General features: G+C 51.7%; 5 protein-coding genes across 5 annotated transcripts; 3 read left to right on the top strand and 2 right to left on the bottom strand.

Moving 5' to 3' along the window:
- Positions 1–730: 730 nt before the first annotated feature.
- Positions 731–2021, top strand: N7533_003873 (glycoside hydrolase family 16 protein; the record flags this gene model as incomplete). The annotated part of the gene is made up of 2 exons (XM_057100523.1): positions 731–1621; positions 1677–2021. The coding sequence occupies 2 exons, from the start codon at positions 731–733 to the stop codon at positions 2019–2021; spliced, it is 1236 nt and encodes a 411-aa protein (XP_056960153.1).
- A 708-nt stretch (positions 2022–2729) lies between these two features.
- N7533_003872 (uncharacterized protein) lies at positions 2730–5112 on the bottom strand (the record flags this gene model as incomplete). The annotated part of the gene is made up of 2 exons (XM_057100522.1): positions 2730–4462; positions 4500–5112. The coding sequence occupies 2 exons, from the start codon at positions 5110–5112 to the stop codon at positions 2730–2732; spliced, it is 2346 nt and encodes a 781-aa protein (XP_056960152.1).
- A 1010-nt stretch (positions 5113–6122) lies between these two features.
- Positions 6123–7297, bottom strand: N7533_003871 (dTDP-4-dehydrorhamnose reductase family protein; the record flags this gene model as incomplete). Its single annotated transcript, XM_057100521.1, has 4 exons — positions 6123–6153; positions 6236–6947; positions 7035–7054; positions 7116–7297. 4 exons carry the CDS (start codon positions 7295–7297, stop codon positions 6123–6125), a joined length of 945 nt encoding a protein of 314 aa, XP_056960151.1.
- A 1073-nt stretch (positions 7298–8370) lies between these two features.
- Positions 8371–10069, top strand: N7533_003870 (FAD-binding oxidoreductase; the record flags this gene model as incomplete). Its single annotated transcript, XM_057100520.1, has 3 exons — positions 8371–9219; positions 9251–9973; positions 10037–10069. 3 exons carry the CDS (start codon positions 8371–8373, stop codon positions 10067–10069), a joined length of 1605 nt encoding a protein of 534 aa, XP_056960150.1.
- Positions 10070–10580: 511 nt separating this feature from the next.
- N7533_003869 (STE20 family serine/threonine-protein kinase) lies at positions 10581–12609 on the top strand (the record flags this gene model as incomplete). The annotated part of the gene is made up of 4 exons (XM_057100519.1): positions 10581–10629; positions 10713–10780; positions 10843–11010; positions 11077–12609. The coding sequence occupies 4 exons, from the start codon at positions 10581–10583 to the stop codon at positions 12607–12609; spliced, it is 1818 nt and encodes a 605-aa protein (XP_056960149.1).
- Between the last annotated feature and the right edge of the window lie 41 nt (positions 12610–12650).

The following is a 12650-nucleotide window of genomic DNA, read 5'->3' as shown; positions in this document are numbered from 1 at the left end:
TGGTGTTATATTGGGGTATATATGTCGAATGTGGCGGTTTTGACATGGATATTTGAGATTTGAACATAATGGTATAAACTGCTTGTTAATTATTGCATCACGAAACAACCTTTGAACCTTGAAAGGTCCTTCATCTACGTCAGGTCATACCATACCTAGGTACCTGCTTGAAAGTATCAGAATGTGAAAATCTATAACAATTGATCACGCAGTACCTATCTAGGTAGGTAGTAGTAATGCCCAACCTGCCAGTGGGCACTGGCCATGGCCATGACGTGAAGTTCCCCGCGTGCGGATCTCTAGGGCTCGCCGCATTCCAGTCCGAAAGCGGTAATCAACCTCAGACATCAACAATGACCCCTATGTGTAATTGACGAGTTCAAATCGTATGATACAGCTTGTCTGATAATAAAAGTCAACACAGGAAGGGAGTTGCTCCTTCTCGGGGCCAGATCAAATATAGTTCCGTCGACCGTGGGAATACCGGGGTGTAGCTTCAATATATGGCTCATCGCAAACGGGCCGCACCAGGAAAGATCAGCACTAGACCTGTCCGGGCGCAGGGGTTGGCATGACGGCATCATCAACAGTCGTACCTTTTTAAAAACAATTCGGCTGGACATTTTTTCGATTCTACATCCAAGGACCCACTTCATTTTATCTCTGTCTCTGTCTACTAGTACCTACTGGGCTACTACCATCTACACTCATTCAAAAGCACTCGTTCAACATGGATGACAGACTACTTCCACCCGAGTTCGGCAACAGATATAGTAGCGAGACTTCTCGTGTGCCCCGACTGGGAAATACCACTCCTCCCAGAATGGCACGGCCTCCTAAGATCCCAGTGATCCCCGAGGTGACGGGTGCCGCCGAATCCCCAGAGCGCAAGCCATTCGATGAGAACGAGAACGGAGACGATCGCGCTCCTATCTTCTCCTGGTACAATCCACGAGGCTGGTCATTACTAAAGAAGGTCCTCGTCGGACTGGGAGCCATCGTTTTCATCATCGTGGCCATCCTCGCTCCATACTATGGAGTCAAACTCAGTCGCTATCCCAAGTACACACCCCTGGACTACAGAATAGTCGACACATACTCGGGTACCACATTCTTCGATCAATTCAACTACTTCACCGAAGAAGATCCTACAGATGGCCATGTCGTCTACGTCGGCGAAACCGCTGCCCGGGATCTAAATCTAACCTACGCAACCGATGAATCTGCCATTCTACGCGTGGACTCATTCACACCGAAGGCTATAGCCGGCCGTAACTCGGTTCGAATCGAGTCTAAAAGGAGCTATGATACCGGTCTGTTTGTCTTCGACATCATCCACACGCCCTACGGCTGTGCGACCTGGCCTGCGCTGTGGTTGGTGGATGGGTATAACTGGCCGAATAATGGCGAAATTGATATCCTGGAGACGACTAATATGGGCTCGAATGGTAATGAAGTCACTCTCCACACGACCAAGGGGTGTAATATGGATGTCAAGCGGAAGCAGACCGGCTCGGCTGTTTACAGCACTTGTGATAGCTCCACGCATAGCAACTCTGGTTGTGGTGTTGTGGGAGATCCATCTACATACGGGGAAGCTATGAATGAGGGTGGGGGTGGAGTAAGTAGAATCTCTCTGCCATTTATATTTCACGTACATCTAACACCCCCTCCAGGTCTACGCTCTTGAACTCCGAGACGCCGGGATAAGAGCATGGTACTTCCCCCGTCGCGCTATCCCACACGATCTAAGCGACCCTACCGCCATTCCAGACCCTTCAACCTGGGGCACAGCGCTGGCCGACTTCCCCGGTACGGAGTGTGATATCGCCTCCCACTTCCGCAATCAGAGCATCGTTGCCAACATCGATCTTTGCGGCCAACTCGCTGCCCAGGACCAGTATTATCAGAAGCTGTATAAGTGTCCCGGGACCTGTGAGGAGCTGGTTGTTAATAGTCCGTCGGCCTTTGAGGATGCTTATTGGGAGTTTGCTGAGTTCAAGGTTTATCAGGCTATTTAATCTGCTTGGATGGGTGGGTAGATGGCTGGGTTTGGGGTTCCGGCCTTATTGGTATACATGTTTAGCTTGGGTGCGGCTTGTACGATATTACGCTTTGTATTTTGTATCTAGAAGGAGTTCTTGCTGCTTGGCTTCCAAGGTTGGTTTGGCTATTTTTTGTTCAATGGGTCAGTAATGAAATATCCATATGCTCAACATACTCCTGGCTCTTCAAATTCCTTTCGGATACTAGTATTTCTTTGGATGCGTACCTACTAGTAGTAGGTATCTTCCAAGGTATCTTGGCCCTCTACCTAGGTAGATACTCTTCGTTGCTATCTGAAGTTAGTAAGGACTGTTAGATGGTAGCTACTACTGGGAGTTACTTCGCGGACTACTGGTGCTACCAGTATTTCAAGAATATGGGCAAGATGAACACTGGCAGAGCTCTGTTTTCAAGGTCTCTACGAGTACAAACAATTCATGAGCGCAGTATCCAGCGCTTCTATTCCATCGCTATGGGTATCTAACATAAAAATACCAACTATTCAGGCCCGAGGCTAGATATATCAAATATCTCGAAAAGCATCTCACTCAGATAGATAGCCATGGCAAATCAAATCGTAAAATAAGCAGAGCCCGAAAGTAAACGCCCCATCCCATCAATCCTAGCACGTTATCGTTATCGTTAAATTTCACCTGCGGCAGCTATGCGGCCCCAAGGTACGCTCAAAGCTGACGCAGGAGACTGCCCTCCGCGAAGGGGTTTTTTGGTGACATGTCGAGCATTGGGCGAGTGGCGTTTCGGTCTCCGGTTGCAACACCGTGGCCAGTATAAGGTTTTGTGTGGGGATTGCTCGCTTGACGAGAGACGGAATTAGCGAGCAAGGTATTCGATACGAATGGGCTGCTTGGTGAGGCTGGACTGGCGTGTCCGGAGCCGGAACTAGATGGTTTTGGCTCAGTGGCGTGGCGGATACTGCGGGCAGTGTTCGAGCGGTATCGGCTTTGTGTGGGTACGTCGTTCGTGGGACGACGCCAGGCTGTTGCAGGTGGGATATTCACGGTGCCTACGGCCAATTCGGGGCCCGTGGCAGCGTCGATCAATTGTGTGCCTGCGCCCACCTTGACGCCGCGACCCTTCCGTGTGTGTTGCGGGGGCTCTTGGAAGACTGGGGTCAAGTCGATTAAAGGTTTCTGTTGTTGTTTCTGGTTGACAGACTTGTTTCGGCTGAGGCCTGGTGGTGCCGTGCTTGTCATTGTGGCAGTACGGCCGCTCTGCTGATGAGTCGTATCCGGGGGAGGGTAGTTGTAGTTTTCGGTTATAAAGGATTGGGCCGCAAATAGCTCTTGATTCGCTCGCTTTTCGCGTTCATCACGCTCATTCATCGCTTGTTTCCGCTGGGTATACGAGCGACCTAACAAGCCAGTGGGCGAGAAAGTGGCTGCTTCCACTTCGTCAGGTCGTACTCCCTGCACAAGTGGGCCGTCGTCTTCTTGTCCAGCGACACCAGTATCGAGTGATAGCGTCTGGGGGAATTGCGGTGGCGGTGGTGCCTGCTCGCGCACCGTTTTCTTGCGAGAGACGACGTCCTTCGAGATCGATGGCCGGGGGCGATCGATGGAGTTTCCGGCGAGCCTTGTTGGCTCGGGGTCAGTGAGATCTAACAATGGTACCGGCACATCATTAGCCGCCTTTCGGTGCCTTTGGGATCCTTTCTGAGTAAGGGATCGCTTTGGCAAAGGTGCCTCGCTTTCGGTCTGTTCCGCGGCACCTAGCTGATTCACTAAGTACCAACTTCGCCAACGCTGGACAACTTTAAACCACTTGTCGGCAGTAGCGCGATCATTGCTGCTGAAGAAATGCAGAAACTTCTCAGTTGAAAGGAACATTGAAGATTTCTGTTGGCTTTTGATCGCGAAGCAGATCTTCTTAGGCGGCTTGATCTCTTTGGCCATCGCGCGTGCACTGGGACAGTAGATGTCAAAGTCGGACAAATGACAGATGCTGGTGGAGTCTTTCGAGTTTTCCTTTTTGGCGATGACCACTTGGCCATCGGGTCGTAACGTCACATAACGCTTATCCCATTTGCCGGGGCGCTGGGAATGGTAGAGGTATACAGTCGTTTCGGCAGGCTTTTCGGCAGGGACTTGGTGGGACTCGAGTTGGGCGAGAGCTTCCATGCTTGAAGGGGGGACAATCACAAGCCGATTGTCAGCATCATGAGCCCATGAGTTCATGATATCCCGCACACGCTCATACCGACGCAAAGATCGTTCCAATCCAACTTGATGAAAGGACTCCATGCAGATGAATTTCTCAGGGTCGATATCGCGAGAGAGCTCGCGAACAGCGGTCTGGAGAAGATCAGTGACCCGTGTAGATGGTGTCACCACTAGATGGTTCGAAACGTCACTATACTGAACAAGCACTTGGCGCTCTCCGGCGTTGACAGCCGAGACTGGAGCGTCAGTCCCAGGAACAATCCCCCCCTCCACCCACTCCGATGTATCTTGGCACAGGCTCATTTGTGAGGGGTGTCTTGCTGCTCTTGGACAATTTCATCTTCTGTAGCAAGGACTTGCGGTGGTCGCCGCTTGTGGGACGTGCATCGTGGTGACTGCGGGTGTCGACTCGGCTAGTCTGTTGGTGCGTTGGCACCTGTTGCGCTTTGGTCCTTGGCTGCAGTTGCTTTTCCTGTTTTCCATATCGCGAGGTGGTTGGACGTGGTAGTTGATCTCCGCCAGTCAACTGCGCCATCGCGTCTAGCCTATGCTGTTCCCTCGCAATATCTTCCGCCGTCGGTGTTTGCGAGCTCATATCAGGGACCGGTGGAACAGGCTGGTTGTGATGGTGATCTGGGACTGCGGGTGTTGGCGTCGAGGAACCGCCACTGGTGGTAGGGCGCCGGTTGCGACGGTACCGAGACATGCTCCTTGCGATTGACGGATTCTGCTCGTTTGTCTTGCCGTCGCTCGCCATGTCTGAATGCCCAGTTGGCTCAGTTTTGTGACACTGATTTCCCACGGCGTATTCAATCGGCACCGGATCATAAAAAGTTCCCTTGAGGACTGGCTGCTGCGCCGGGGCGCTGACGCGGTGTCTCGCCATGGTGGACAAAGAAAGGGCTTTGGGTCTCGGGAAGCCCCGTGGGAAGGATCAGGATCAAATCAAGGTCAAGTTTCAGAAATTCCTTTGTGTGGATGGGTCGCGCGACAGTCGAAGTGGCATTCTGCGGCGAGATCTACCTGGGGGAGGGTCAGTGGGTCAAGATAAAATAGAGTACTGGAGTAGAAAAAGAGGCGAGGCGAGGCGAGAAGAAAAGGAAAAAACAAGGTCGAACGCACAGATATCAGGAGGGCTCGATCCAAGAAAGTCAGGCGGGTGGGACGACAGCCCAAAAAAAGCAACAGGAGGCGTCGAAAGACGCTAAGGTATGAGGCTGGAGTCGAATGCGACGGCTCTAATCCTGGTTGCTCGCGCTGGTCCTGGCTCTAGCCCTGGCTCTGAGCCTGAGCCTGTCAAACAGTCAGATTGGCGATAGATCTGCAAACCCTGTGAAAACCCACGTGAAGTAAGCGAGAATAATTTGCTAACAGGAAAAGAATAGTGGGTGATGCGCGAGTGGTGATGGGAAGGGAAAGGAGAAGGGGAAATTACTTGGTCTGTGGCTGGGAAGACGTTTCCGGCATTCTCTCTACACAGAGTACGGAGTACGAAGTACACACTACAGAGTAGCCTACTCTACTGAAATATCGCCAGAACCTTGTTTACGAGAGTCTTCTCGTGTTTGCCTTGATTTTACTTTGTTTCACTGGGACGCTATTGTTTCGCTACTGTCGACTACTGCACCTCTCCAATTGACCCTGCAGGTTCCACCGTGATCGATCGCAGATCAGCACTGCAGGTACAAAGTATTTAGAGTACTCCATAATCCATACAGAGTAGACATTGTTGATTGATCTTTTATCTTTTATCTTTAGCTGAGTATAGAGTATAGAGTGAGTACAGAGTACTCTCGTCTATGAATCCAGTCAACTTGAGGCATCCCAGTCCCCATCTCCATCCTATCTCCATTCCATTCCATTCCCAACCCCCCCCATTCCATCCCCACATCTCCACTATTTCCGGTGAGCAGTCAATTCTCTCCGCCTGCAAAAGATGTGAGTGTGAGTGTGACTTGACAAAAGATCCATGACCCTCAATTAGGGAGGATTCAGCTGGGTCCACTTACCACCACGCTGTGAAATCAGTAGTCCGTACGTCGATCCCCAGATCAACCAGTGCTTTGGTCGATAGATGCGTGTCGTACGGTCGCTGCACACCGGCATTGGGATCATTGCCTTGTTTGTTGCGAATCATTCCCGGAAGCGAGACTCCCATCACCTCGGCGATCTTCTCACAGATCTCATATTTGGTCATACGATCCTCTGACGAGAATTGCAGAATATGGGGGAGCTCCTTGATCCGTGGCTTTTCCTTCAGGTACTTGATGACAATGTCGCGCGACACTCGCGCCACGTCCTCCGTGTTAGTGGGGTATCGTTGGGCCCAATCGTCCATCTTAACACCCGCATTCGCATCCTGCGCTTTAATCACGGCGTCTACCAAAGTGTTGACAGCGCTCTCGGAATTATCCCGAGCAATTCCGTATAGCACTGGGACACGGAGGACGACTCCAAGTCCTGAGTCCTTGGTCTCCTCGAGGACGGCCTGCTCCCCATCCCGCTTCAACTCGCCGTATAGGTTCGGAGGTCGAGTCTCGGCATCGACCTCATAAGGAGCCTCGCCCTTCACTCCGGGGAACACGTAGTCGGTGGAGATGTAGATGAGTAGGGCTCCACGAGCCTGGCATTCGCGGGCGAGGATGCGGGTTGCCTCGACATTGACGCGGCGTGCTTGATCGGGGTTCTTGTCGACCAAATCCGGAGATTTATTCGCGGCACCTAGAATATACATCCCACGTCAGCTCTGGGGTGGTCCCATTCTCATTGCCATTGCCATCACAATCCTCTGCTGGGGCTAAAGCTTACAATGGATGACAATTTGAGGTCTGGGAAGAATTCAATGGTCAGTGAGGGGGTCTAGCTTCGGCGAGCAGAGAATTTACGGACTTGACTTCGGTGAGGAGATTCTTAATGTCTGCTTCCTTTTCCAAATCGGCCTTGAGGACGGTTGGCGGGGCTGCACGGGTGAAACCTTGACCGACCACCAACACGCCGGAATGTTGAAAGGTGCTAAAGACCTGACGGCCGAGCAGACCAGTGGCACCGGTGACCAGAACGTTGGAAGTCATGGTGATGGATATTTGGGGGTTGAGAGGAGAGGAGAAAAAGCTCCGTAAGTTCCAAAACTCTCAGATTGTTGCGGGGCAGTAACATGACGTAACTGACTCTCCGTTCAACTGGTTACTTTAACCTACTTAACAAGGTGAACTTATAAACAAATTACCTCGGTATACTTACTGCTTCAATGGATCTTTCTGCAAATGACCTCAATGTGGGCACCGCAGTAGACTCAATCGATGTCTGCATAGTAGATACTAGTGGTACTAGTAAGTGTACAGTGACTCAATTAACCTCATTTAGAGTTGGAGCTTCCGTCGGGGGCTTCCCAGGTACATACATACTACAACCTAGTATAGAGCAGAGTAAATTTATGGTACTAGTAGACTGAATACTACTGATAACCTACCTAGTTAGGTTATTACCAACACCTTAAGGTAGTAGCTCACGGCCTCCATATTTCTAGCTGCTACTAGTATTAGTAATGTCTGGTGCACTACCGGCAATCTAGTATGGTACATACCCAGGTACCTTAGTTTAACACTATATTGGACTTTTGGTGGACAAATTCCTTTGGAAATTTTTGTTCATGGTGAAGATGAGGTGTACTCGAGGTACTATTACTAGTAGTACTATACAAGGTAGGTGAATACGAATTAATAACCCCAGCTCTAACTCGAAAGCAATCAGGCTCATTCCAACGGCTAAAGGTTTGCCCGATCTGGTTACACCTGGGCACTATGTACACTGTCCGGTGATATAGTATTCATGGTGATGATATATAGTAAAGTATAGGTCTCAGGGTCATTCTATTCATATACCGCAATAACCAATTCAAGTTCAAGAATTAGGTACTAGATTCGCTTTAATTACTCTACTTTGGTACTGCAATCAGAACTCCCGAAAAACGCCGAGTGGAAACATATCCGAACTTTCCAACTTTTGAATGGCGCGATGGCCGATCGGAGCGGGTTCTCCACTCTACAATTGACGCTCCACCCCAAAATTTATCTTCCCTCTCTGCTCTTGTCTTCCAAGGTTTCTTTGCCTCGCCTTGTCAACCCTCTCCACTCACCTGCCCACTATGTCTGGTGCCCGGAACCTCTCTGCTGCCCTGCGACGGGCTCGAGTACCTCGCCCTCGCATTGCCCTCCGTCCTACATCCTCCCAAACACCACTGCCGACCACCGCTGCCCGCAGCTTCACCGTTAGCTCCACCGTACAAGCCACCAAGGAGATCAAGTTCACGAGCGATGCCTACCCCAACGTCAAGCGCAATCCCAACTTCGCCGAGCTCACCCCCGACCACGTTACATACTTCAAAGAGCTTCTCGGCTCCCAGTCTGCTGTCATCGACGGCGTGTCCACCGATGCCTCCGACGATATTGAACCCTTCAACAGCGATTGGATGCGCAAGTACCGTGGCCACGCCCGCTTGGTCCTGAAGCCCCAGAGCACTGAGGAGGTGAGCAAGGTCTTGAAATACTGTAATGAGAACAAGCTCGCGGTTGTGCCCCAAGGTGGAAACACCGGTCTCGTTGGTGGCTCCGTCCCCGTCTTCGATGAGATCGTGCTCAACACCTCGCGCATGAACAACATCCGCTCCTTCGACCAGGCCTCCGGTGTCCTTGTTGCCGATGCTGGTGTCATTCTGGAGGTGGCCGACCAATACCTCGCCGAGCGCGATCACCTCTTCCCCTTGGACCTGGGAGCCAAGGGATCCTGCCACATTGGAGGTAACGTGTCTACCAATGCCGGTGGTCTCCGTCTGCTGCGCTACGGCAGTCTGCACGGTAGCGTGCTGGGCCTCGAGGCTGTCCTGCCGGACGGGACAATCGTCGATGCCCTCTCCACCTCGCGCAAGAACAACACCGGATACGATCTGAAGCAGCTGTTCATTGGATCGGAGGGCACCATCGGTCTCATCACCGCTGTTTCAATCCAATGCCCCCCCGCGTCCCAAGGCTGTCAACGTCGCCTACTTTGGTCTGGAAAGCTTCGACCAGGTGCAACAGGCTTTCCTCCAGGCCAAGGGTCAACTCTCTGAGATTCTTTCTGCTTTCGAGCTTATGGATGGCCGTAGTCAACGTCTCGTCCAGGAGGTGACTGGCAAAAAGCAGCCCGTGGAAGGCGAGTACCCCTTCTACTGCTTGATCGAGACTAGCGGATCTAACGCCGAGCACGACATGGAGAAGCTCGAGGCTTTCCTTGAGAACGTCATGAGTGAGGGTATCGTCGCAGATGGTGTACTGGCCCAAGACGAGACCCAGTTCCAGGCTCTCTGGAGCTGGCGCGAGGGGATTACGGAGTCCCTGAGCCACCTGGGCGGTACCTACAAGTATGATGTCTCTATCCCCTTGTCCGAGCTGTACCAGCTGGTTGAGGACTGCAAGCAACGCTTGACGGAGAAGGGATTCGTTGGTGATGATGACTCCTTCCCCGTCCGTGCCGTTGTTGGCTACGGACACATGGGTGATGCTAACCTGCACTTGAACGTCGCTGTGCGTCGGTACGACAAGGAGGTTGAGAAGGCCATTGAGCCTTGGGTGTATGAGTGGATTCAGAAGCGCCAGGGCAGTATCAGTGCTGAGCACGGTTTGGGAATTGCTAAGCGGGAATTCATTGGCTACAGCCAGAATGATACCATGGTGAAACTGATGAAGCAGCTGAAGAACCTGTATGACCCGGTGAGTGAAAACTGATATAACCCCCAAAGACTACAGTGAAAGTGAAAACTAACTTGATTCTAGAACGGCATCATGAACCCTTACAAGTACATCTAGATGGTTGCTTCAGCCAAGGGTATAATATAGCAGTATAAAAGTCAACAACAAGGATTCCACCTTCCAACTTGCTTCCACACCAGTATTTATGGCTGTATATTCACCATAGTATCGTCTATGGATTAATCAAAAGAAATATATTTCTCCTTGGATTCCTACCCCAGCATTGTAATTGTAACCCTTGCGCTGCAACTTGAAATGTAACTGGGCTAATCCATATCGGGACTAGTGTCACTCCACTTTCTGCCTGATCGATCGGGCCTTCCGTTGCCATGCGAGACGAGAAGCTCCAAGCTTGTTTTGGGAACGGCCATTCAATGCTCCACCCCTTTAATCTGCCTGGATTCCTCTTCTTTTTTGACAACTGCAAATCGCGAATTCCAGAGCTTTCTTCCTCGGCGTTCTGTCATTTAGTTCCTCGGATTCCTCTCCCTCCCCTTTGGGTGAGCCCGTCAAAAACTCCGTTGCAGACCTGTCCGACCGGAGTCGCGAGTCCGATCGTTGCGCAACCATGGCGGACGATATGGCGAGCCGTTACCAGGTGATGGAGGAGTTGGGAAGTGAGTACCCAAGTCAAATCTTCGACTGTCAAACCCTGCATGTGCGTGGGATGTGCTGACGCGATGTTTTCATTGTTTACCAGGTGGTAGCTTTGGCGTTGTCTACAAAGCAATTGACAAGGCCAACGGAGAAATCGTCGCAATCAAACATGTATGCATCCTCCCGTCTCAAATGTCCTTCCGCAAATTCAATTGACCCGGTTTTCCCTCCAGATCGACCTCGAGTCCAGCGAAGACGACATCGCGGAGATTCAGCAAGAGATTTCCGTTCTGGCCACCTGCGCCAGCGCATTTGTTACACAATACAAAGCCAGTTTCTTGAAAGGTCACAAGCTATGGATTGTCATGGAATATCTGGGTGGAGGATCGTGTCTTGACCTGGTACGTCGAATATCCTTGATCCCTGCCGGATGGCCGCGGGTCTCCCTAGCTAACAACACCCGATAGTTGAAACCTGGAGTTTTCAACGAAGCGCATGTATCGATCGTCTGTCAACAACTGCTACAAGGTCTCGACTACCTACACACCGAGGGCAAGATCCACCGTGATGTCAAGGCCGCGAACGTTCTCCTCTCGAACACCGGAAAAGTGAAGCTAGCCGATTTCGGTGTCGCTGCACAGCTAGTCAACATCAAATCCCAACGCAACACCTTCGTCGGTACACCATTCTGGATGGCGCCGGAAGTCATCCAGCAGGCTGGTTACGACTTCAAGGCGGATATCTGGTCGCTGGGTATTACTGCTATCGAGATGATTAATGGCGAACCCCCGCATGCTAGCACGCACCCGATGAAAGTGCTGTTCCTCATCCCAAAGAACCCGGCTCCACGACTTGAGGGACCAGAATATAGCAGCACTTTCAAAGATTTCATCGCACAGTGCCTGACAAAGGATCCGGATCGCCGACCTAGCGCGAAAGAACTGTTGAAACACAAGTTCATTCGTAATGCTGGTAAGACTGAAGCTTTGCAGGAGTTAATCCAACGCAAGCAGGAGTGGGATGGTGGTCGAGGTCTTACCAAAGATGTCAAGTACTACGCCGAGACCCTCACCACCCTCAACCGGGGCCCCATGCAAGATGAAGATGACTGGGTTTTCGACACCGTCAAAGCCCCAACGATGCGAACCCCAAGCAAGAACCCCAGCATGTGGGTACCCGCTGGCACCGACTGGACCACTCTCGACGAAGAAGAGAGTGACCCCGACCCGGCTCAGCTGATGGAGGACTTGCACATTTCTCCCTCGCCTCAGCCACCGCAGCCACCGAAGCACCAAGCGAACTCCACCGTTCGACGCACACCCGGTTACGAGAGATCTCCCTCTATTCGACGAGCCAATACTAAGCGACGTTCCAGCGGTGTAAAACAACCATTGGGATTGGATTTGAGCTTTGGCAATAGCCCATCGACTGTGCGCCAGTTCCGCCGTGTATCAGACCGTGTTTCTTCTGCTGAAGTTTCACCTCAAAAGAACTCGAGCGTCTTTGACGAGAACACCAGCCCAAAGGTAGTCTCTGGCGATAGCCCGAGCAAAGAAGCCCAGCTCGGGCGACGTGCTTATGCTAAAGCGATTGGTCACTCCTGCCAGGAGGTCCTCTCAACAACAGGTGATGGTGAGAAACGCGATGCTATTTCTCGACTGGCCGAGGCCTGGAGCGACCTGGAAATGGTCGACCCCGAGGGTCTTTATCACATCGTCCGGATCATGAACGAGAAATTCCAAGCAGACCATCGTCTCTCCGGCCTAGTCCCATCATCGCCACAGCCAGACTCTCCTGGCCGCCCGCGCCTTGTTCTCGCACAAAACAACCCTCATCTTAAGAGCCATCGTCGTCGCCAGTCGACAACTGAACCTCCGCCACAATCACCCTTGTCCAATCTTCCTGGCCAGCAAGTTCCCGGCATGGAGCACACGAAACAGCTCTCCGATGTGCTCTACCAGCGATGGGCTGAGGGGCTTCGCAACCGATGGGGCTTTTAAATGCTTTCGCCTTCTTCAAGATCTTGTCTGTGACTAGACTT

Source organism: Penicillium manginii (assembly GCF_028828005.1).
Source record: "Penicillium manginii strain IBT 31320 chromosome Unknown utg000004l:1.0-7231830.0:1.0-7236170.0, whole genome shotgun sequence".
Lineage (NCBI taxonomy): Eukaryota > Fungi > Ascomycota > Eurotiomycetes > Eurotiales > Aspergillaceae > Penicillium > Penicillium manginii.
The sequence above is the reverse complement of the archived record's forward strand: the minus strand, read 5'-3'. Positions and strand labels throughout refer to the sequence as shown.